At 40.9% G+C, this 25,476-nt stretch overlaps 1 protein-coding gene and 1 non-coding gene across 7 annotated transcripts in view; one reads left to right on the top strand and one right to left on the bottom strand.

The window, feature by feature from the left end:
- Positions 1-27: 27 nt before the first annotated feature.
- The window catches only part of CDC123 (cell division cycle 123), a 60,618-nt gene continuing 35,169 nt past the window's right edge, over positions 28-25,476 (top strand). The window contains exons 1-5 of one of the 6 annotated variants that reach the window (XM_047865693.1): positions 28-159; positions 3,886-3,957; positions 18,175-18,232; positions 18,475-18,507; positions 23,606-23,701. In XM_047865693.1, coding sequence (XP_047721649.1) covers positions 86-159; positions 3,886-3,957; positions 18,175-18,232; positions 18,475-18,507; positions 23,606-23,701 — 333 coding nt within the window. In that variant the 5' untranslated portion in view covers positions 28-85. The remainder of the gene's footprint in view (positions 160-3,885; positions 3,958-18,174; positions 18,233-18,474; positions 18,508-23,605; positions 23,702-25,476) is intronic. The other 5 variants (XM_047865696.1, XM_047865694.1, XM_047865695.1 and 2 more) reach the window with 5 other exon arrangements.
- On the bottom strand, positions 8,609-8,730 carry LOC125171453 (U6atac minor spliceosomal RNA). Its single transcript, XR_007154356.1, has one exon. It is a non-coding gene; the product is annotated as a U6atac minor spliceosomal RNA (small nuclear RNA).

Below are 25,476 nucleotides of genomic sequence, written 5' to 3' on the forward strand. Positions count from 1 at the left end.
ATAGCTCGGCGGGTACTTCCGGGACGGGAGACCTGGGTTCCGGGAGGGTGCTGGAAAGAGAGGGAGAGGCGGCGGCGGCTGGAGGATGAAGAAGGAGCATGTGCTGCGCTGTCAGTTCTCCGCGTGGTATCCACTGTTCCGAAGCCTTACCATCAAGAGGTAAGACAGGAGGGGTTACGCCGGGGCGATAGGCAAAAGGGAACTGCGACATTTGGGGCGAGTCCAAGCTCCATCAGCGAAAAACAACAACAACAACAACAACACAGGCCTTTTAGCGACTGGGTGGGAGCGCCAGTGCCCAGATTTCTACTTCCTAGTACTATTTCAGGTGGGGAGATTAATGAAGTCGATGCGAGTTTGCTGTGCGTCGTGTTGCGTTCAGGGCGTGTGCTAGGGCGGGTAGAAGGGCAGGTCATGGTTCGTCGAAGGTCAGATGGCGGGGTGACTAGTGGATTAAGCCGGTTCAGGCTTGGGAGTTCACCATCACTGCTTGTAGAACTGCCAGAGAGGAGAAGTGATCAGGAGAACTGGGTAGTCTGGATTTTGCCAGACTAACCCGCTGGGGTCTTAATTGCTTTCAGTCGCTGTAAGATGAGAACAGTGATACAGGCCCTGCTTGAAATTCTCCTGCGAAGCTCCGATAAGATAGCATAACAGGAAAGCATTAGTGTAGTTATATGTTGTTAGGGATCGAGATGTACGTTGACAGGAAGCCATCCCTGGAAAGGAGTGGAATGGGATTCGTTGTCTAGTTCTCTGGCCTACAACAGGGGATCCATCCCTGGTTTGCAGGGCAAGCAGAAGAGAACTTTCATCCTTCACTGGGTCATTCAAGGTAATATAGGCAAGGCAGCTAGGAGAATACCCCCAGTGTTCAAAAGCAATCATAACATCTGGAGAATAATGCAAGAGCAGGCTGTCACTCACTAAGAGGGATAGATCAAAGAACCGCATATTCATGGCCAGGAGTTTCTGTATTTTGCCCGCTCCCCCTTTAGGCCTATATTATCACTTAATTTATTTTTTATTTATTTATTTATTTTTTTTAATTTTTTTTTTCAACGTTTATTTATTTTTGGGACAGAGAGAGACAGAGCATGAACGGGGGAGGGGCAGAGAGAGAGGGAGACACAGAATCGGAAACAGGCTCCAGGCTCCGAGCCATCAGCCCAGAGCCCGACGCGGGGCTCGAACTCACGGACCGCGAGATCGTGACCTGGCTGAAGTCGGACGCTTAACCGACTGCGCCACCCAGGCGCCCCTATTATCACTTAATTTAGATACCAACTGTCTTCTGTTCATTTGGTCCCCTTGGTGCAGAGTGTGAATACAGAGAGGCCAACGATTTTGAAATCCTGAGGGTTTGGAAGAGCGTAAGGAGATTATTCACAAGACCGTTCTCTTCCATCCTGGTATTCATACATAGGATCTGTTTCTAGTTGGAGGTTAGAGCAGCTCCAAGGAAGATAATCCTTGCATTTGAAGGTGGTTGAAGTGACACCAAAACAAAAGGAAGAGCTTCAAGAGCTGCAGTGGACATTGCCTCCTAAGAAATTATCTTCCCTTATGATATTCCAGTCCTTTGTTACATTGTATAATCGGAATAAGCTTTAGGTCTGAGATGAGGCTAGAGTTATTTGTGTTGGTGAGAGAGAGGTATTTGTGAACCTGTCAGATATTTTCCTACTGAGTGCACTTAAAGCTGACCTGCAATGTGTGCAGGTGCCTTTTTGTCATCTGGCGTGGTTTTTCCTTTGCCTTCGGCAGGAAAAGTCTGATGGTTAAGAATCGGACTCTCGAATCGGGGCCGTCTGCCTGGCTTTGGATTTTGGTTCCACCAGCATCTTGAGCAAATTGCTTAATCTCTCTAAGCCCCATCTGGAAATTTGAGAAAATAATAGGATTGGCATGGGAATTAAATGAGATAAAACATTTAAAATGCTTGCCACTGTTTCTGGCATGTAGTAAACACACGGAAATGCTGCTTGTTGTTACATTTTGGATTTAGTCAAAGCTCCATTGACGCAAAATAACTTTAGTTCACTTAGAGTGTGTACCACTCCTAGGAAGCAAAGAGTGAAAAATAACCAGGAGGTGGGGTTTTTAAAAGTCCACAACTAAGCCGTGTTGCCTGAAACTGTTCTTTACTGTGTCTTTAAACTGTTTCTTCAGTCTGTTTAGTTCTGTGGTAATACCACGGGAACCTAACATACAGCAGGATATCCCGCCACAATCTGGGCCAGTCTGGTGGCGTTATGTTAGCTTTGTCATTGTCCTTGTCAGCTTTAATGCTGAGAGACCATATTGTTGTTATTGACTCAGCATTAGTATTCAGTGTTTATTACATGGTTTAGAGATGACTAGGTGGGTAAGAATACAAGTTTATTTTTTGATGAGTTCTAGAACTTTGACTCAGGCTTAAGAATCATTAGCTAGATAACTTTGGGCCATCTGCTTTACTTTTTAAAATCGGTTATTTTCCTCAAACATAAAAGCTATATTAAGTAATCTTTTAATCCCCCTTTTGCCTTTAAAATTGTATTAGAATAACTTGTCCGTGTGTATACAATTATGTCCCCTTGGTCTAGAATCAGATAAGATCTAGAATTCTAGAATCTAGAAGAGGATACTGAATGTATAAGGTACTGAATGGGATATAGAATGGAGTAGGTACTTTGTCATTTAATTCTTTTACATCTGTTGGACAGACCTCATTGGACTCTCACCTGACTTGGATTTCAGTGACCGATCTAAGCTCTTTCTGGACAGCCTCATTAGTTTGTGTAAAGCACATTCTCGCCTGGAGTAGCACTTAACATGTTATATGGTGATTTTTTTTTTTTTTCAGCTTTTGAGTTTCATAGTTTCACTTGAAATGTGTTAAAGTTTAGCAGATTTACAAATAGAGTAGTAAGATCTAGTGGTTGACCTTAAAAGCCTGAAGAATTAAGCTTTTCAATGTAAAATTGTAAAATTCTATAAATCAGATATTAGTTTTAAGAACTGAACTAGCCCATGAATAATCTCTGTGCACACAAACCATTTCTGATTTGCCAGAAAACTTAATAAATGATGCATGAGTCGATGTCCTCTTGACTCTGAAAGCAAGCCATCATTTCTTTTCAGTTGTTGAAGACTATATGCCTCAAGGTCAAAATAATAGCATTACGTTTAGGTACCTGTTGCAGAATTTCTTGATGACTTACTATTACAGAGTAAAAAGCAGATTATCCCATGAGATTCTGAAGTGACTTCAGGTTGTGGCTTTGCCCTCCCTTAATTGTCTGAAACAAATTAAACTAAAGCAGCTTTCTAGCTCTGGCAGTCCAGTCTGCTGAATGGGATTCCACCAAAACACATCCAGACACATGGTGGATTCTTAGCCTTAGGTGCTCACTGCCAACCAAGGAAGGGTTTCCAGATCTTAAGGCTACCTCTGTCTTCTGTCGTAGAAGGTGGTCAGATGCTGTAAATTTCTGATTTGCTTACTGCATTTCCTGTGTTGCTGCAGATATCTGCTGGTGTCTGATTTCTGGAAGGCCCATGTACTCACTCAGAATTCTCTTGAGCTTGTGCCTTTCATGCTGTAATTTCAGTGTGGTTCTTTGGATTTGGTGGTTTTTTGTTTCTTCACCACGGTTGTTAATATATGAGCCGAATTTAGTTTCCCACAATCTTTATTGATATTGTTAATTTTCAGTCTCCTATCAAATGTACATCATTAACATTTCCCATTTTATTTTAAAATAAAGGTAACAAGTAATTAAAAAATTGAGTTTGGAATTTTTCTCTCTGCTTATGATTGGTCTTTTAAAATGATGCCTTTTTGGTAAATTTATTTATTATTATTGTTTTTTTTGTTTTTTGTTTTTTGTTTTTTTTTAGTGTCATTCTTCCACTTCCTCAGAATGTGAAGGATTATTTACTCGATGATGGAACTCTGGTGGTTTCAGGAAGGTAAAGTGTACCAGGAAAAATTCTTTAAACTTTATCACAAAGAAATGTTGCAGTGATTAGATCTCAATAATTACCAGGTAAAATAAATACATTAGCTTTGGCACAATTCTCTCCTTTTTTTTCCCCCTAGTTAAAATTACATCCTGATCTTTGTCCTGTATTTCTTGTCAGTGTTCAATTAATAAGACTCAGAATTGAGTGCTCCTTCCTGTGATAGTTGCTGGTTGTGAAACTGGGCAGTTCCTTCCATCTCTTGCTTGAGAAAATGGAGGGGGGTGGGGGCAGGAAGAGGGCCCATTAGGACCCTCTGAAGTTCTTCAGCCTTTTTTCTTTTTCTTTTTTTTTTTTTTTTGAGATCTTTCAACTTTTAAGATAAAAAATTAATTGTCCATTACAAACAGAAAGCTTTACTAGGGTATCGTGTAATTCCTTAACCTTTTCTTCCCCATGGTTAACCCCCCTCCACCTTCTCTGTTGCTGTAATTCCTCTAGTTATAAAGGGACAACATTACCATGTTTCAGTCTTTTTAGTGCAAACTTGAAAAAGTTTAAGAATCATAGAATGTAATGAAGTTCCTGGTTTTTCATTCAGGTTTCTGCTCACAGGTCATGTTACCTAAATAAATGCTCATCCCTCACTTCCTTTCTGAACTAGCTTAACAGGAACCCTTGGTGTACAGAACTCCTTTTTTGTAGAATTCCAGGTTGGAAATAATTTTCCCTTGGAATTACTATTATTATCATTATTATCCTTTTTTTTTTTTTTTTTTTAGTATTTTTTTTTTTTTTTTAAGTATTCTTCACGCCCAGCATGGAGCCCTTGGTTTTTAAGTATTCTTCACGCCCAGCATAGAGCATGGAGGGCTTGAACTCATGACCCTGCGATCAAAGCCTGAGCTGAGATCAAGAGTCAGATGCTCAACCGACTGAGCCACCCAGGCATCCCTCCCTTGGAATTGTTTAAAAAAAATTTTTTTTTGTTGTGATAAAATGCCCATAAGATAAAGTTTGCTATCATAATTACTTTTCAGTGCACAGCTCAGGGGAACTAAGTGCATTTATAATGTGCAACCATCACCACCATCCACCTCCAGAACTCTTTCCATCTTGTAAAACTGAAACTCAGCCCCCATTAGACACGAACTACTCGTTTCTCTTCCCACTAGCCCCTGCTCACCACTGTTCTACCTTCTGTGCCTATGATTTTGAGTACTCTAAATACCCCACATGAACAGACTCGTAGGGGATTTGTCCGTTTGTGACTGGCTTTATTTCACTCAGCCATAATGTCCACAAGCTTCACCCATATTCTAGCGTGTGTCAGAATTTCTTTCCTTTTAAGGCTGAATACTGCTTCATGGTATGAGTGGGCACATTTTGGTGCCTCACTTTTACTCTTTGCCTCATTTTATTTTTCTGCATAATACTTACTTCCATCTGGCATAATTCCCATAATTGTTCTGTTATTAGAATGCAGGCTTCATGAGAACGGGGACTTGGACAGGTCTGTTCCTGGCGCTTGGGGCAGTACCTGATACGTGAGAGGTGCTTGGTAGACATTTGTTGGATGAAGGAACTTGGGAATAGAATTGTGTGTGTTTTCAGTAACACTAATTTCATACTCCGCTTCCCTTTCTCTTGTGAATTTTCTGTGTAGCTTTCTGGATTACATTTCTGTTTTTGGTTATTCTTAGCCTCATAATAACCTGAAGATTGTTAATGAGAGTCTCATGAATTCTAATTGCAGGATAAGGAAACAGTAGAATAGTTAAGCAAGACTCAACTTTGGGGCACTTAAAAACATAATTTTATTATTCTCAAGTCTAGAACAATAATGAGTTTATTTCTATAAATGGAACTGTAGAGGCGCCTGAGGGGCTCAGCCGGTTAAGCGCCCGACACTTGATCTCAGCTCAGATGATGGTCTCATGGTCCATGAGATCGAGTTCTGCCTCAGGCTCTGCACTGACAGCGTGGAGGCTGCTTGGGATTCTCTTTGCCCCTCCCTGTGCTCTCTTTCTCACTCTCTCAAAAATAAACAAATGGGACCATAAAGAAAATAATTTCTAACATTAGAAAGTACTGGGTAGATTTCCGTATTGCAAGCGTATTGAAGAGCTCCGTGTTGTTTTTCATTGGCCAGGTGTTTGTGCGGGCTTGTGGCGTGGGTGGGCCCTGCTAAATACCGTCGCACGGCTCTGTGGCACCTTGCCGCACAGTAGTGCACCCATCAGAGAGGGATCCTGCCCTTTTGGAGTTGGCGGTTCAGCTTCAAGTGTGTGGGAGTGGATCCAGCCTAGTGCCGGTCCTCCAGTCCCGTTGCCTGCTGGCAGATCGTGTCTTTGTAATTTCTAGTGCTCTGTGCTTGGGTTTCCCTGTCCGTAAATGGGGTGACTGACACCCTAGAACTTACTGTGGGTTGTTGCACAGATGAAAAGAGATAATGTGTAAAATGTTTCGCCCAGTGCCTGGTCTACTGTATGCTCTGAAGAAACACCACCTGCTCTCACCATCATCATTGATCTCACCTGGAACATTAAGCAAGCACACCAGTAAATATGTAACTGAGAATTCTGATGAGACTTTAAATCACTGGGGGTGCGGTGGCTGAAGATGGCAGGGAAGGACAGAGAATACCCTGAAGAAGTAACTTAGGAGCCTCTCAGTCAGGAAGTTTGGGTGGAAGGTGGTCAGTTGATGGGTGGAGGGAAAGATCTTCCAGGCTGAGGGAACAGCATTAAGGAGTGCTCTGAGGCATGGAAGGCCTTGATCTGCAGGGAACTACAGGGAGTCATGCAGCTGGAGCACGGAGGGCCGAACGATGCAAGAGTTGGTTGGTGCCACCGGGGAGGTAGTTAGGGAGTGTGTGGGAGTCCTGTTAAAGATTCTAGTATTTATTCTGAGGTCAGTAGGAATGCGTTGAAGAGCTCAGAACAAGACAGTGACTTGAGCAGATTTCAGGGTTTGAACTGGGACCGGTTACTGTGTGGGAATTGAAGACCGGTTAGGAGGATACTGCATTGGACCGAGTTAGAACTGACAGTGGCATGAACTACGATGGTGACACAGGAGGGGAGATGTGAGTGGATGTGAGGTGTTGGAGCTGCACCGTCAGAACTTGGTGACAGAGAAGGAGCTGGCAAGAATTACCCTCTCATTTCTGGCTGAACATCTGGATGGACGAAGGTGTCATTTACTCTGGCTGAGAAAAACCTTTGATTTGAAAAGGGCAGTAATTTTAGGTGGGATTATTTTTATAGGTAAAAACTTGAAAATACAGGTGAAATTTAAATGAGGTACATTTACAATAAAATGCACAGATCTTGAGTGTAACGTTTGATGAGTTTTGATAAATAATGCACACTTGTTTCATCACCTTGCCATTGAAAGTATCAAACATTTCCGGGGCATCTGGGAGGCTCAGTCGGTTAAGCGTCTGACTTCAGCTTAGGTCATGATCTCGTGCAGTTTGTGGGTTTGAGCCCCGTATTGGGCTCTAAGATGACAGCTCAGAGCCTGGAGCCTGCTTCAGATTCTGTGTCTCCTCTCTCTCTGCCCCTCCCCCCCACTCGTTCTTGTTCTCATTCTCTTTCTGTCTCTCAAAAATAAACATTAAACAAAGAAAGAAAGAAAGAAAGAAAGAAAGAAAGAAAGAAAGAAAGAAAGAAAGAAAGAAAGAAAATCAAACATTTCCAGTCCCTAGGAAAGTCCCTACTCTCCCCTGTTGGTCAATCCTGCCCACCTCCTCCAACTCCACCCCAGGCAAACACTGGTCTGATTTCTGTCTCCATGGCTTAGTTCTGTCAGTTCTAGGCCTTCGTGTAAGTGAAATTATATAGTATGTATTTTTTTGTGTCTGGCTTCTTCAACTCAACATAATGCTTTTGAGATTCATGTGTTACACTCTTTCATTGCTAAGTAGCTTTCTTCAAACCTGTCTTTTTGTTTAAAAGATATATTTTTTTTTTAATTTTTTTTTTCAACGTTTATTTATTTTGGGGACAGAGAGAGACAGAGCATGAACGGGGGAGGGGCAGAGAGAGAGGGAGACACAGAATCCGAAACAGGCTCCAGGCTCTGAGCCATCAGCCCAGAGCCTGACGCGGGGCTCGAACCCACGGACTGCGAGATCGTGACCTGGCTGAAGTCGGACGCTTAACCGACTGCGCCACCCAGGCGCCCCTAAAAGATATTTTTAAGTAATCTCTGCATCCAGCCTGGGGCTCAGACTCACAACTCTGAGCTCACGTGTTACATGCTCTATTGACTGAGCCAGCTAGGTGCCTCCGGATGTGTCTTTTTAAAGCTCAGTGTTTGTTTTGTGTGCGGGCTTGGTTGTGTATCCCTCTCAGTATATTCTTTGCTGTCCTAGTCTTTTCATTTTTTTTCCTTGGAGTCCATGCTATTTTTTTCTTTTTTATTTTTTTAACCTACGAATTTTTTTTTTTAAGTTTTTATTCAAATTCCAGTTACCATACAGTGTAATACTAGTTGCAGGTGTACAATACAGTGATTCCACACTTGGAAACATCACCAGGTCCTCCTCATGACAGGTGCGCTGCTTCATCCCCATCACCTTCTTCACCCATACCCCCACCCACCTCCCCTCTGGTGACCAGGTGTTTGTTTCCATAGTTAAGAGTCTGTTTCTTGAAAATGATGGTTGGTGTGTCACAGTAGTTGGCGGTGCCTTAACCGAATGTGTGTGGTCAGGCCTGAGGGCCCCTTCCGTCCTTGTCAAGGGGAGTGCTGACATCTCAGCTCAGACAACACTATCCTAACCTTTTCGACTTTCCCAGGAAGAGTACGGTGGTAAAAAAGTAAAACGAGAACACCCCATGAAGCTTTAACCCAAAAAGAACATAATTTAACTTAACCTAAAGGGATAATTAAACTTTAAATGGGTTAACAGTTTTGGTTGGAGTGACCCTGGAGAACAAAACAACCTCCAGGTGATTACAATCTAGATGCACTGGTTACAGTATCACATCACTTATGGATCCACGATATTGACCAATGGAGCAAGTTACGCTAGGGAAAACAGCACAGTCCTATCCTGGGGTTCATATCGACAGTAGGGTTTATGGCTTCGGATCCGGACATCCCAGTGGTTTCATTTGTTCAACTATTGAAGTCCTGCAGGCCAGAATATCTCTATTCAGGCCAGAGTAATCCAGGTTGGTTTCTGTCTATCAGTAATTTCTCCCTGAGTTCAGATAGTAACAATTAGTTGAATGAGTGTGTGTGTTTAAAATATTGATAGAGTACCACAATTGTGTCTGTTAATATGTGGACATTTTAGCTCTTTTATATGGGATGTTTCCCTGCATCGAGGAATACAGTATTATAGTTTCAAATAAATAGAATGGAGTTAATGGACTAGACTTACTGAATATTCTTTCTATTGTGAGTAGGCCAGTAGTGAACTATGGCTGGTAGACACAGATCTGTCGATTAGGCATCTTTCCTTAGTATAGACTATGGGAGTTGTGTACTGCTCAGTTATGTTTGGTAAGATAAATTCTGAAATGGTACGGAGTGGGAACAATATGAATGCCTAGAGATTCCATCATGTGTAAAAGATGCCCCACCTTATTATTAATTACCAAAGGAGTACTTGCTTATTATAGTAAACTTGAAAACTTTTATAGAGAAAATATAAAGTAGCAGAAAAAAATCACTTATAATTCTAGTACCTAAAAGCAAATCCTGTTCAAATATTGGAATATCTTCTCTAGTCTTTTTAAATACATTTTTTAGCCTATCTTATGAGCATACTATATTTTATATAATATGTAATGTTATATTTTATATAATTTATACTATATTCATCTAATATGTAATACATATTATACATAATACATGTTTGTATATAATATATATTTTACATAATATATAATTTTATATTCTTTATTTCAGTGAACACAATTGTGTAATTTTCCATGTGTTTTTAAGTTTTTTTTAAATTTTTTATACTTGAGAGACAGAGCTCAAGCAGGGGAGGGGCATAGAGATGAAGACAGAATGTGAAGCAGGCTCCAAACTCTGAGCTGTCAACACAGAGCCTGATGCAGGGCCCAAACTCGCTAGCAGTGAGATCATGACCTGAGCCAAAGTCGGCTGCCCAACCGACTGACCCACCCAGGCACCCCTCCATGTGTTTTTAAAATGGCATAAAATTATTTTTAAAAAAATAATCTTTTTTTAATGTTTATTTTTGAGAGAGAGAGAAAGAGACAGCATGAGTGGGGGAGGGGCAGAAAAAGAGGGAGACACAGAATCCGAACCAGTCTTCAGGCTCTGAGCTGTCAGCACAGAGCCCGTCATAGGGCTCAAATCCACAAACAGTGAGATCATGACCTGAGCTGAAGTTGGACGCTCAACCAACTGAGCCACCCAGGCGCCCTGGCATAAAATTATTTTTAGTAACTGCATCATTTCCATGGATATGTACTTGCTATAATTAATTCCATAGTTGTTGGGCATTTAGGTCATTTGCAAGTTTATAGAAAAATAATTCCTCAGTGAACATATTTTTGCATGGAACACCGTTTGCACGTAGGATTATTTCTGTACAATAAGAATCCTAGACTCCAGTTATAGGAGTCTTGACTCCTATATTGACTAGTATTGCCAGATAGTTTTCACTAACCATTGTACCAATTTATATGTTAACACTAGTGTATTAAGGTACTTATCTCAGAAAGTGGATTTCCTAATTAAATGCTTTCCTCTAGGTTTCCAAGTTAGTTGGTACAAAGAAATTAAAAGGCAGACCAAGGCTGTGAACATAATTTCTTCAGTTTCATCTCTCATGAAGTGAATGTGGCCTTTTTGCTCCTCCAGCTCTTACGTACTCTCCTTAACCTGCCACCCAGTGCTCCCTGTGTGTGTTCCCCAGGTCAGTGGGTTGATTTTCATTGCAGATACAGGATATCTGCTATGGTCAGAGTGTTTGTGTGGCCCCCAAATTCATATGTTGACGTCTTGACTCCCAAAGATACTTGGTATTAGAAGGTGGGACCTTTAGGAGGTGATTTGGTCATGAAGGTGGAGCTTTCGTGAATGGCATTTGTGCCCTAATAAAAGGTACCCCAGAGAACTCCCTTGCCCTCTCTGCCATGTGAGGACACGGTGAGAAGGTGGCCATCTGCAGCCCAGAACCTGACCCTGCAGGCACCCTGATCTTGGCTTCCAGCCTCCAGAACTGTGAGAAATAAATTCCTGTTTATAAGCCACTCAGTATAAAGCCACTCAGTGTTTTGTTTTAGTAGCCCAGACAGACTAACTTAATATCCCATTTTAAACATGACTTAAACAAGGAGGCAAATGAATTATTTCAGAAGTCCTATGACATGGTAATTGTTGGGAAGTGTAGTAGGTCAGTGATGCTAGGACTCAAAAAGAGCTTCTCTGTGAACTTCTTGATTCTCCTCTCCAGGGTCCAAGTTCACCATAGTGATTTCAAGCATCACGTCCTCACACTGTCATATCCAGAAGCCAGAAGAAAGGAGATCCTGTCTCACATTCCTCTTGAAGAGCAGAGCAAACCTTCTCAGGAGCTCTCTGTCCCTTGTTGGTCAGGGGTGGGTCCCCCTCAGTGGCAGGGCGTTGGAATAGCCATGAGCGGTGGACTGGTCTGTAGGTACTGGCGTGGTTAGGGAGAAGTCCTCAAGGCACAGGGGCACTTAGTTTCTGAACAAATTGGAGGTTTTATTAATAGAGAAGTGGGGAAATGGGTATTGGGGTTTCCATAGCTCTTGATTCTTCATTCCTAATCTCCCATAACCTCCACATGCAGTACGTTTTTTTTCATTTCTGCGTTTCAGCTCTGTAAGGGATCTTGTTTACATGTTTAACTTAGTACGGAGTCTGGGCCTAATGAGTATGTATTGAGTGAATGAATGAATAAATGAACATGGTTACTTCACTCTCTTCCACGGTAGAGTCAAATGAATAGTATAGACCAAGGCTGATAACTGGGTTTATCTTGTTTGCCAACTCAGATCTGGTAATGGTTTCCTAGCGTGATGTGTTGAGAAGGATTCTGAGGCTGCATCCAGGGTTCAGTAAGAAAGAAAGCTTGGTTCGATTATTACTGTCTGTAGTGGGTTGGGAAAGGAGGCTGGTAACATCCATTTCTGATACAAGTGAGTCATTTTTTGCACATTATTAGGTGCCTAATATGAAATGGGTGCTGAGTGTGTTACTGAGATAACAAGATGGGTGGGGTATCCTACCTTGGGAATCCACGTTCAGTGGCCAAGTTAGATGTAAATAAATAGGTGTCTGGGTTTTGTTTTTTGTTTTTTGTTTTTTGTTTTTTTTTTTTTTTTTAATAAAACCATCCATATTCTGATAAGCATGTTTTTCAAGTTTAAATAATCACTGTAAGCTGCAGTAGAGGTGATACTTGAACTGGTCTCACAAATTGGGTCTGACTCAGGTGGTCTGACTCACTGCTTCCAAGAACTAATCTTGATTTGTTCCTTTCTGGTCTTGAGTTCTTTCTTTCCTGACCTGTCTCCCTTAAGGCAGAATAATAATAGACACCAGCTATTAAACACGTGTTGCGTATGTTCCTGATTTGAATCCTCACAACTCTAGAGTAGCCCCTCTCTTTTGGTTTTGTAGACGGGATAATGGTGCAAAGCTCTTGACTAACAGTGGGAGAACTGACACACTCAGACCATGTCTTTTTCCAAAGCCAGTGCTCTTAAGGGTTCCCATTGCTCTGTGCTGGAGGTGATACAGGAAATACAGAATAGTTCTAAATATTAGCATCATACTTTGACCATTCCAGTCATCAGTGTTTAGAGCTATACCTTAGAAAGAAAGTCTAGTAAACTTGAGAATTTATACCTTCCATCATCATTTACAGTGATCCGGTTTTGTGAGCTACTTCAGAGTAGGCATTGTGATAAGTCCTTCTAAGAACTATATGAAGACACTGATTATAAACATGATTTTTCAATGTATTTCATTATACAATCAAAAACACCTGATGTTTTAGAGTGGTAAAACACACTTTCAAGTTCATTGAGTACCTTTTGTATGATGGAGCCACATTAAAGATGATAATGTCATATTTAAGGATGTGTGGTGTTGAAAGAGATGCAAGAGAAGGAAAGGCTGTATAGCTCCTTGAGCAGGGAACTCACAGGTGACAGTGTTAGCATTCTCATTATACTGCAGGGTCTGGGTCTTAGCTTTGTGGATCTGGGAACTCTATTCTTGAGGATTACAGAGGACTGATTGAACTTTAGAGACCTGAGGTGCCTGACTGGCTCAGTAGGTCGTGCACACAACTCTTTATCCCAGGATTGTGAGTACAAGCCCCACGTTGGGCATAGAGCTTACTTGAAAAAAAATGTAGGGAACTGATCTGCATTAACCAAAATCACACCAGATTGACTGATTGATTAAATTATTGATAAGTCCATGTGTCAGTTTCTTGATTTATAAAGGAGGATATGCCATTCCAGTGATTGCTTCCGTAACACTTAATTTATTATGCCCTCAAATTTGAATGGAACCACTGTTGGTAGCTTTGTATTTAACAATATACTTACACTAATTATTTCTTAAAAAGATGCTATCTCCACCTTTCTGTTATGATATTTGAAGATTTAGTTTTCTTACACCCTCGAGATCTTCATTACAGCTTTTGGTTAAATCACTAGTCAGTGGTCACAATGTTATGATGTTACTGTTGGCTGCTGAGCCACGTTGTGTACTATGATGACCTTTTAAAAAAATTATTTTTTGTACTTTTTTTTCTTAAGTTTATTTTGAGAGAGGACACATGTGCAAGCAGGGGAGGGGCAGAGAGAGAGAGAGAGAGAGAGGGAGGGAGAGAGAGAGAATCACATGCAGACTCCACGCCATCAGCACCGAGCCTGACTCGGGGCTCGATCCCACAAACTATGTGATCATGACCTGAGCCCGAGATCACCCAGGCGCCCCAACCTTTTCTTTTTTTATAACCTTGTTTTCTCTGGAACTACTAGCCAGCTTCGTTAAATTTACTTAATTCCCATATGTCTGTCACTAATACTTAGTAATTTTTCCAGTAAACAGGGCGTAAGCCTGTTAGCTGTTTCTCTAAACACTCCAGGACATTTCAGATCCAGCGGGTCCATTTCCCTTTCCCAGATTCATTTTAGCAGTCCATCTTCCTGTTCCAGTCTGGCAGCTCTTCAGGGCTAGTATACAGTTGTTACCTTGGAACTTTCCTATTCTGTGCCCGATTTTCTTTTCCTTGGATATCACGTTTTGGGGTCTCTTGATTTACCCGTTTTATTGAAGCACATGCTCTAAAATGCATAGGAAGAAAAACTTTGAGTCTTTTCATACCTGGAAAAAGTTTTTATTTTACTCTGGATTTTTTTGAGGGGGTGAATTGGCTTAGTATGGGATTTTAGGCAGAGTATTTCCCTGTGATTTTGAAGGCATGGTCTACTATCTTCCATAAAGTCCCATGTCATTCTGATTTGTGTTCCTTTATTGTGACTTGGTTTTCTTTATGAATGTTTTTGAGAATTCCTCTTTCATGTTTTTACATTTCACAATAGCCCTCTGTATTGCCCAAACGTATTGACTTAAAAACAATGAACACTTTGTCAGTGATTTCGTCGCTGGGTGTTGAGAGTTCTCCTTGGGTCTCTCACTTCCTGCTTACCTTGCTAGCAGAAGCACTGATGCCTTTTATTCTTGTTATCTTTCCAAGGATGTTTATATAGCAGAGAGCCTTGGAAGGTAGAGATAGCAGCTCCCTCTCTAGCAGAGAACAGGTTTTTTATTGTCTGGGACAGGTGAAGACAGTGTTTCTGCCCTTGGGTCGGAGACCGAACCGGTTTACCTTGTAGAAGACGTGATTCCCTAAGTTCAGGGTTCCTCAGTTGTGATGCAAACCTGGGCCACACCTTGACCTCCCACGGGACTAGACTGGCCAGAGGGAACTGATGCCCATACTTCTTGACACTGGATGCGTCTTCTGTTGGTCTTGCTAAGGCATTCTTGTTGCTGTCGTCATTTGGTGGTTCTGCTAAGATGGCCTTGCTCACGTGTCTGGCAGTTGATGTTGGGCTTCTCTTCCCATGTGGACTCTCATCTCAGAAAGACTACCCTTCTGGGGGAGGGGGCGGGGTGCGCCTGGGTGGCTCAGTCAGTTAAGCATCAGACTCTTTTTTTTTTTTTTTATTTTTTTTTCAACATTTATTTATTTTTGGGACAGAGAGAGACAGAGCATGAAAGGGGGAGGGGCAGAGAGAGAGGGAGACACAGAATCGGAAACAGGCTCCAGGCTCTGAGCCATCAGCCCAGAGCCTGACGCGGGGCTCGAACTCACGGACCGCGAGATCGTGACCTGGCTGAAGTCGGACGCTTAACCGACTGCGCCACCCAGGCGCCCCAAGCATCAGACTCTTGATTTTGGCTCAGGTCATGATCTCATGATTTGGGAGTTCGAGCCCCATGTCGGGCTTTGTGCTGACAGCCTGGAGCCTGCTTGGGATTCACTCTCTCCCTCTCTCTCTGCTTGTCTCCCCCCCTCCCCAAATAAATAAATAAATAAATATTAAAATTTTTTTTAAAAAAAGAAGAAAGACTACCCTTAGTTACTTTGCATAGGGTTGGCAGCATTCCAAATGTGAGAGTGGAGGCTGTAAAGGCTTCTGACCCCTTGAATTACATGCTGTCACTTGTGCTACCTTTTGCTGATCACAGTGAATCTTGATGCCAGTTTAAATGAAAGGAATGGGGAAATAAATGCCATTATTTGATGGCAAGTGTGGCAAAGTCGCCCTGCAGACGAGCATATCAGACTAGATGGCAAGAATTATTGTGGCCATCTTTGCATAGCATTTAAGGTTTTTTTCCTCCATTCTCTATGCTGTGTACTTGGTGAGCCCTTTCATTCTAGAGACCTATTTTTCAGTTCGGGGACATTTAAAAATACTGTGTCTTTGGTAATTTTTTCTTATTTTCTTCTCTTTTTTGAACTATTATTTAGATATTGGATCTTGCTGGGTTCTCTGAATTTTATCATTCCTTCTCTGTTATCTGTTTCTTTGTCTTTGTGGTTCTCCTTTCTGGGGAATTTCCTTCATTTTGCCATATTCATGCTACTGAATTTTTAAATTTCAGCCATTTGGGGCACTTGGGTGGCTCAGTCAGTTAAGCATCTGACTTCGGCTCAGGTCATGATCTTGCAGTCTGTGAGTTCGAGCCCCACATTGGCTCTGTGCTGACAGCTCAGAGCCTGGAGCCTGCTTTGGATTCTGGGCCTCTCCCTCTCTCTGCCCCTCCTTGCTTGCTTGCTTGCGCTCGCTCTCTCTCGCTCTCTCTCTCTCTCTCTCTCTCTCTCAAAAATAAACATCAGGAAAAATAAAGACAACTAAATTTCAGCTACCAGATTTTCATTTCTACAGGTTCAATCAATCCTGTCCTCTGTTCCCTCTGTTGTTCTCTTGTGGATTCAGGATCTTTATTTTTAAGGATATTAATGATTTAAAAAATATTTTTCCTTTTAAAAAACTTTTTTTTTTTTCATCTTGGAGCCTTTCTTTAGTTTTCTAATGATTCTAGGCCTTTTATTCATATTTGAGAGTGAGGGGGGGACACACACACACACATACACACGCATACACACACACACTTGGAAACTTTGTAAAAACCGGGTGGGGCTGGCTAAGAGTGCCAGCAATGAGCAGAAATTGATGGAAGTTTCCCGGAAAGATCTACAGGTCTTTCCTCTGGGGTGGTTGAGTTTCTACAGAGAAGAATGTTGTAACCTGTGTGTGTTCTGGGAGCAGAGTGGGAGGAAGGGGACTAGGGGCCTCACTGTTAGTGTGACTTTCACAAGGCTGCTTGTCGCACTCTAGCATTTCAGCCTCGTATTCCTCCGGGGCAGAATGGACCTGAGTCCTTACCCTCTTTGGTTCATGGAGAGGATTAGTTGTTTTGGTGTGCAGGGTGAGGAAGGCTACGTGTATCTTACTGTCCCTTCTGTGGACTTCACACAAGCATCCTACCTGTTTGTAGCCCAGAACTTCGGTCTCGTCATCAGTGGTAGTTCTAGCTTCTCCCTTTTGCTCGCTGGGTTATCCTCCTCATTGGCTTTCTGTTTTCCAAAGTTCTGTTGCTGTCTCTTTTCTGCAGCTGTCTCTTCTTTGATCCCTTTTTTCCTTGAGAGTTTTCCTATCATTTTAGTGGGGTTTCCAGAGGAGCATAGGGATAGATAAATGCCCCTGGTCAACCAGCAGCCTCCCTTTCCCTTCTTCTGGTAGTTTCTTGGTACAGATCCTGTGCCGGTTCTTGTTTGGATTATTATTTGTTTTCATTGACGTGGTGAGTTCTTCGTAGGCCAGTTACTTGTGGTTTAGTGTTGATGAGAGACCAAAGCAGTGTTATTACTTCTGAGTGTTTTCGGCCTTTGCTTTCTCCCTAGGCAATGAAGATTGGCTACTAGGTGGTCCATTTCTACCCGTGCTGTGCTCGCCAGCTGCTTCAAAGGAGGCACGTCAAGTCTTTGGTTCCCTGTCTCCCCCAACACGTTTCCGTGGTGCCAGTCAAGGTCCAGGGCAATACCTGACCCCAGCCCACACACTCTTTTCTTACTAGGTAGAAAAAGATTCTTGATTTTGCCTCTCAGGGGGACCCGCTCTTCAGTAGAACAGCTCGTCCGATGATTCCTTTTGTCTTCTTCATCTCACTTGATCTTCCTCGTCTGTGGCAGCACTTTCTCATATATCGGGATTCAGGGTTGTAGATGACTGCTAGTGTCCTTGGAGTTGGAGGTTGAATTTTTCTTTTCCGTAGTTCTAGTGACGTATGAGAAGAGGGCAGGAAGTTTGTATTCTTTTTATTTTGTATTGGTTTTTCTCTCTAAAAAAATGAACTTTTCCTAACATTATCCTCCAATTCTGAGGCTGTCTTTTTATTTTTATTTTAGAGAAAGAGCGAGCAAGCGTGTGACAGGGGAGAGGGGCAGAGGGGGAGAGAGAATCTCAAGCAGGTTCCACACTTGGCATGGACCCCAACGTGGAGTCATGACCCTGGGATCATGACCTGAGCCAAAATTGAGAGATGCTCAACCAACTGAGCAAGCCATACCCTCTCCCTTTTCAAATATATATTGAGTATGACTGAACTTATGACTACATACATGGTACTGAAGCCTTTTTCTTGCTTAATTTTTGTTTTATGTTCTTCTAGGGAAGATCCACCAACATGTTCTCAGCCAGACAGTGATGATGAAGCAGAAGAAATACAGGTTGGTTCAGAATAAAACAGCCCATTCTATCATTTCAGTGAGCCCTGAAATGGTTCTCATATTTACATCTTAGCCTATGTTTGGTAAAGTGAGAAATTCCATGAAAATCTCACTTTGACATGTACTTTGTTTTCAGGAAAAGATGTCTCTTATTTATGTATCATTTTTAGATGGAGCATTGCTTTGGGGAAGCCCAGTGCACTATCCACATTTAATACTTTGTTTCTGTCCTCTCCGTGCAGTGGTCGGACGACGAGAACACGGCCACGCTAACGGTAAGAGCAGAGCTGTGCCAGCCGGGGCTCAACCTCACACTGTCACCTGGGGTATTTCGGGATTTCAATGCAGATCTCGATGGATTCCCATTTACTTACTTTTCTCGTTGGCTTTTATTTATTAAGGTGCATAGTTGGTGCTATGACTTGTTTCTGTTAAGCTCTGAAAGAAGTAATCAAGCCTAACATTAAACTTTGACGTTTCCCAGATCTGTGGAACCTAAAGTGAAATCTCTGTTCACTTATTCAACTATATTTAAATGGCATAAAAATTACAGTTTCTTTCAGGTGAGAGTAATGTGTGGCTTTAACCAGTATCTTGTATCAAAATGTGGAAGTGGATTGAGTATTATGGAGTCTTTGAGGATAAGAATGCTGTTGTCTAAGTCAACTTGAAATATATTTTTAATAAAAATATTTTTAAAGGAATGAGTGAAGTAAAACACGTATTTCTAAAAATGTAGTAGGTAAATGAAACTTCTTATACCGTGAGACGAGAAATTTTTATCAAATTCTCTGCTAATAGACGTAAAGGCACAACAAAGGAAACTAGTTTTAGGGGAGGTTATATTCTGATACAATTCTAAATAAGAAGATACTTTTGTTTATTTCAGCGGAAGAGACCTGGTAAATATAGTACAAGCAAAGTAACTGGAGGTGCTTAAACCAGTGTATTTCCTTAGGTATAAAAGCATGCCATTATATGCAGAAAGGGAAAGTTTCTATGTTTTCCTTTTACTCTGGATGTCATGCAGGTCAGTCCCTCTCTGTTCATGACAGTCCTGTTCAGTTAAACATACATGGTAGTTATCTACCATATTTAGGGCACTGTAGTGAGTTCTGAGCAAAGGTGAATTTGGGTTGCTTCCTTTCCATTAGGGAGTTCATAAGCCAGCAGGGAAAGATGCCTCACTTTGGGGGTAGATGGCAAAGTGCTGTCAGAACAGACAACAGTTAGAATGTGTCAAGGGAGAAATGATATTTGACCCTGACCCTAAAAAGGTTAAGGATTATCAGTTCTAACTCCTGTTATCTAATAGATGGATAGATTGGGAAATTAATAACTTACATGTGTGTATATCTACCAGACTCTGTTCTCCAGGGCCTGGGAGCTGTCATGTAGTGACATCATGGCAGCAGTGAGCACACCAAGTGTTTTGATCGTGGTTTCTAGATACCATTCTCCACTGAAAGAAATTGAAGCTCCTTGGAGAAAGTCAAGACCAGGGGTCAGAAAGTGAAGATGAACCTGTGACAGCTTGTGTCAGAAAGTAAGCAGGAGGCAGACATGACTAGAAGGACCCAGAGGCCAGCTTGAATAGGCCAACCCCCAGCCAGATAGCGGAGTCTCAAAACAGGGACGTTAGTGAAGTGTCACCATTGATTAAAATGAGAGTCTGTGATCCCATACTGACAAACAAATGGTTATATTAACTAAACGGAGCAGAGGGGAAAACCCTTTAGAGTAGAAAAGGCACCAAATCACAAATGTAGGAATTACAGACTTGGAAATCACCATTTGGCAATGATCATAGTAATTGATGGGGTAGATGTTAAAGCCGTTGGGTGAATATTTGGTGAGAAAGAGGATATTTAAATATTCTCAAAGTATTTCCACCAAAATTACTTACTAATTATAAAGAGGAAAACGGTAACTTTACAGAGGAAAGACATGGCAGCCAAGTGATCAAAGTTAACCTTGTCAGTGATGGGACAAACCGACATTGTGTGCCTCCTGATACAATACACTAAGGACACATCACCTGCCAAAAATCCATAACCTAAATCTAATCATGAGGAAACATCCAGCATACTCAACTCTTTGGAAATTATACAGAATAACTGCTTTGTACTCTTCAAAAATGTCAAGGTCATGAAAGATAAGAACAGGAAGAAGGATTAAAGGATATTGAAGAGATAAAACAGCTAAATGTAATCAATGGCAACCTGATCCTCGGTCAGAAAAATTTTTTCTTTTGCTATAAAAGACATTATTGGGGAAATGGGCACATTGTGAATAAGATCTGCAGATGAGATGATGGTATTCTGTCATTGTTGGCTCCCTCGTTTTGATAATTTTGTAGGTTATATAAAAGAATGTTACTGCTTTTTAGGAACCATACTGAAGTATTTAGGGGTAAAAAGGCATTGGGACTTCTACTTACTTTAAGAATGTAAGAAAAAAAGTTTGTTTTATGTGTGCATATGTATAAATAAATGCATATATCTGCATAGATCTATAAAAGAGAGATTTGGGGCAGGGAAGGATAAGACAAACATGGTAAATGCTTGGGTGAAGAGTATCTGGAAATTCTGATTATTCTTTTAAGCCTTCTGAAGGACTGAAATTATTTCAAAATAAAAAGTCACTAAAGTGATTGGGTTTCACTGGCTGGAACTAGATGTTGTTGGGCAGGGGAGCATTCATAGTAGCACACTCTTAGTGGAGGAATGTGAGCCAAGGTCCACGGGCAGGTAATACATGGTATTGGCGAATGGTAATAGTCCATTAATCTAGATACAAAGACATGGAACTAAAAATTAAAACACAGTCCAGGTGGGTAAATCTCAAAAGTGAGAGCTGTTTGCTGAAGGTATACATATCAATGACAGCAGTTATGTTAAATTTTTTAAATGCTATAATTCATGGTCAGTCACATGTATCATTAATTATAAAATCATGACTCTGGAAGAATATGCCTGAGTCTGTAATGCTGGTTGCCTTTGGGGAGGGTGAGGGTTAGGATTAGGGAAGAGAGTGAGGAGGTAAGGAACTTCATTTGTATTGTCACTTTGTTCCCTTAAGAGATTTAAACATCTGGGTTAAGTATACCAAATTGTTGAATATATGGGTCCAGGAACATGAATATATATTTTTTTGAATATTTTAAACATTTCATGATTTAAAAAAAATGTAAGAAGAAATATCCTTTCTTAATGGGTATGGTAGGTGTAGTTGGAAAGACAGGAGAGTTTGGATCACAGAAAGTCCACAGATATGATAAAAAAGAGTAGATTTTACCTCACAACAGGAACCTTTACCCAGAAAACTGAGGTGTTTTGCATATTTAAAATCAAAATGATCTGTTGAAAGATAATTTTCAGAAAAAGGTAGAATCATGGCTCCCATATTGAAATAAAACTCTTTGACACATGTTGAAGGTTTTATTTAACTCTTGAGGGAGCTAGGCAGATATTTTAACTGGTTCCAAAGGGAAACCAAAGAAGAGACACCTTTGTATAGATTAGAAATACTGAAATGAATATGTAAATGAGGCATGATTGGTTTTGCCTCCTTCAAGGGTGGGAGGAAGACTGCTGGATTTCTCAGCCAGGATAGAATTTGTGTGTCCAAAAGAAGTACTTTTCATTGTCATCATTTACCTGCAATTCACCAAGTCGTAAAGCCACTCGTCGACCTGGCTACAGTCAGATAATCCAGGGGTTGCGCTGTGGGTGCACAATACGGTCTTCCACGAAGCACACATTTGTCTCCCCAGTATGGAAACTTTTCATAATTTAAATTTGTTTTTGGATCCTGATAGCAGGATTTCCTAAAGTGGAATAATTTGAGGATTTGAGGAACTCTGTCACCTCTTAAAATATAATACGTAAATACAAAGCAATCTGAACTGTTACAGGTTAGGAAAATTAAATTGTCTTGTCTTTGAAGATTGAATCCCTTCATGTTATAAAATTTGTATAACTGCCATTCATCGAAAATATTGCTACAGCAGATTTTTGAGAAGCGTTTTTATGGATAGAACCCTGGCGAGCCATATTAGCAACTTCAGGGGATCGTAAGGAAATTACTGGCTTAATAGAGATCCTGATTGCTTCTCAATGGGGAGAGGCCAATGGAAAATAAAGGACTCAAGGCTGTTACTCATTTTGAAAGCCTCTCTGAAGGGCTGCAGTTTAATTTCCTGTGTCTAAACTGAAGGTGTCTGAAAAAATGGATGCGGTGGCACATACGAAAGATGCTGCCAGCGGGTCTAGAAGTCACAGACCTCTGTAGCATAAGGAAGGGAGTCCAGCCTGCTCTAGCCTGTTGCTTAACGCTGGTTTCTAGTTTGGGGAATAGGCCACCATTTTTTTTTAGTGACATTTTTTTGGTGTGTTTTCCAAGCTCTTCACACAGTTTGCTCCCTGTCGCAACTGGATTAGATGATGGGGGTCAACAGAAGCCATTTGATTCTTTTTGCAGTGTGCAGTTGAGCTAATTCTAGACCCATTCTAACTTTTCCCCCCTCTGGAAGAACTGGTCATTACTGGACTTTTTCAGAATTTGCAGTTGCCCAGTAGGGGGCGGCAAATATAAATGGATAACGTGCCCATAGCGAATCTGTTCATATTTTCGTATTCTGTCCCCTGCAGGTTCCACTTCCACGTCTGTTACTCCCCTTTTCTCTACTCGTGTCCAGCTCCTCCCTAACTAGTGACATAAGGCTCATGGCAGAGCATTCCTTCACACGTTTTGGACATTTTGATTACTTGCTTATATAAAATACACATTTTAAAATCAGCCAAAAAGGAAAGAACATTTTAACTTAACCAAGGTCCTATTTTTGAGTGTGTTTATATTAAAACTTGTCTGGAAATAGCGGTGTTTAAATATGGCTAAGCACATCATTTATTTCTCATTCTTATGAAGCCTTTTGAGGATATGTCCACGAATCTTTTCCTCTAGATGGAAAGGCTTCTGGCCCTTTAAATGGGAGGTGTTAATTTCTGAACGTTGGAATATGTGTACAGGTGACATTTCATCTGTCTCTTTTCACTTCATAACTGTGGGTTCTGTAGATGTGAAGAGAACCATTCAGTCCTTCCTCACATCCCCAGATGCCTCATGATGTCTGTCTTTTTAGCTATGTGGGCTTCGATGGTTTTAGAAAGTGCCATTTGGGCGCTTGTTACTATTTTTTCCCCCCTTTCTGATAATATTTGATCATTGATTTTATTTGGCTCAGTTCAGAAATTCTGATAGTACTTTGTATTCCAACTTTTAACACGCTTAATTGTTTGAGATTTTGATCTTGTTTTCTATATTTATTGTGACGTTATTGACATGCCCAAATGCTTTCTTCTTTCTCTATAGGCACCAGAATTTCCCGAGTTCACCACTAAGGTCCAAGAAGCTATCAATTCCCTGGGGGGCAGTGTATTTCCTAAGCTTAACTGGAGTGCCCCAAGGGTAGGAACACATCAGTAAATCTCTCACTGTTTGAAATATTCTTTGTTTTGCTATTTCTTTCTTTTTATATCCCCCACAGATACAATTTTATTCCTAATTCTAGGGAAAATACTGTGGAATTTATTTTTATTTTCCTCCTCCTATTTTCCGATTTAGCACTTCCCTGGGTTTGTAAAATACTATATATTTTGCCAGAAGACAGTTGCAATCTCTCATGTTGCTGATCATGCTAGAAATCTGAGGAAATCCATTCTCTGCCCCTTTTCAAAACTTCAGCTGTTCACAGTGTAACAGGAAATTTTCTCTTTTGAAAAGTACTGAAAATTAAAACATCACAAGACCAGGGCACCTGGGTGACTCAGTCGGTTGGGCGTCTGACTTGGGCTCAGGTCATGATTTCACGGTTCGTGGGTTTGAACCCCATGTTGGGCTCTGTGCTGACAGCTCACAGCCTGGAGCCTGCTTGGGATTCTGTGTCTCCCTCTCTCTCTGTCCCTCCCCTTGTCTCTCTCTCCTTCAAAATAAACAAACAAAAAAAAAAATTAAAATGTCAAAACACCTAAAAAATAGAGACGTTTGGGAAATCAACAGACATTTTCTTAAATTGTGTTTTATTATAATAGTGCATTGACAAGATTTTTTTTTTTTATATTGAGTTTTGTGGAAAAATTTGTTCTTTTTTCTAATCCAATAGAAAACAACTATGTCAGCAAAGCTCCTTTAAGGAATCAAAGACTTATTTACATTTTCAAAAATCATCCCATGTGCCTATCTTTGCTTATTCTAAAGTGAAAGATAAATTCTACCTCATCTAGCCTGTATTTTTACTTACTAAAATTAGTTACACATGTATAGAATTAAAATTTTTTATACAATTTAAATTTTTAAAAGATCTATATGCTTGCTTCCCAAATAAGCAGATCCTAACATTTCTTTTTCTTCACCATTTCTTCCTCTTCAGAGGCAACTGCTTTCACATATTTCAGTGCGTTTTTTGTTATTTTCCTCTACTTTATCCTTTACTGTAGCTATAATACTCATTATTGCTGCCCATTTGGGAATGAGAAGATTATGCTCATTCCTGTCTTTCCCATTGTTTTATATTCCATTCTCCTTCTTCGAGTAATAGCATGTTTTCATTAGGTCAGGACTTCTCCTGTTAGGGTAACACAGACACTGTATGCACATCTGATACATGCTTCACAAGATGACGTAGTTTTCTTTTTTTTTTTTTTTTTTTTAACGATTATTTATTTTGAGAGAGAGCTCATGCGTATGCATGCATGGAGGGGCAGAGGGAGAAGGGGGGAGAGAATCCCAAGCAGGCTCTTCATTGTCAGCGTAGAGCCTGATGTGGGGCTCGATTTCACAAACCTTGGGATATCACGACCTGAACCGAAATCAAGAGTCAGATGCTTAGCCCGACTGAGCCACCCAGGCACCCCAGGATGACGCAGTTTTCTTACTCAACCTTTTGTTTTTCCTGGAGTTCATGGTTTTCTACGCATAAACCGTTGTTTCAGTGGAGGGAAATCTATGGTCAGTGTACCATTTTCAACTAGAAGCTCATCATCTTTTTCATTGGGGGAAATTATAAAGAAGCTATTATAACGAAGTCATTGAGACTCATTTGTAGTTTGTATATGAACAATAATTTGAATCATTCCTTACTGCTGAACTGGGCTGAGGCTTTCCACTTAAGATGGGTATATTATTTTGGTTTTGAGTTATTCATTTGTTCATTTATATTTTATTTTCTCTGTGCCTACCATGTG

The sequence above is a fragment of the Prionailurus viverrinus genome, chromosome B4 (genome assembly GCF_022837055.1).
Source record: "Prionailurus viverrinus isolate Anna chromosome B4, UM_Priviv_1.0, whole genome shotgun sequence".
Taxonomy (NCBI): domain Eukaryota; kingdom Metazoa; phylum Chordata; class Mammalia; order Carnivora; family Felidae; genus Prionailurus; species Prionailurus viverrinus.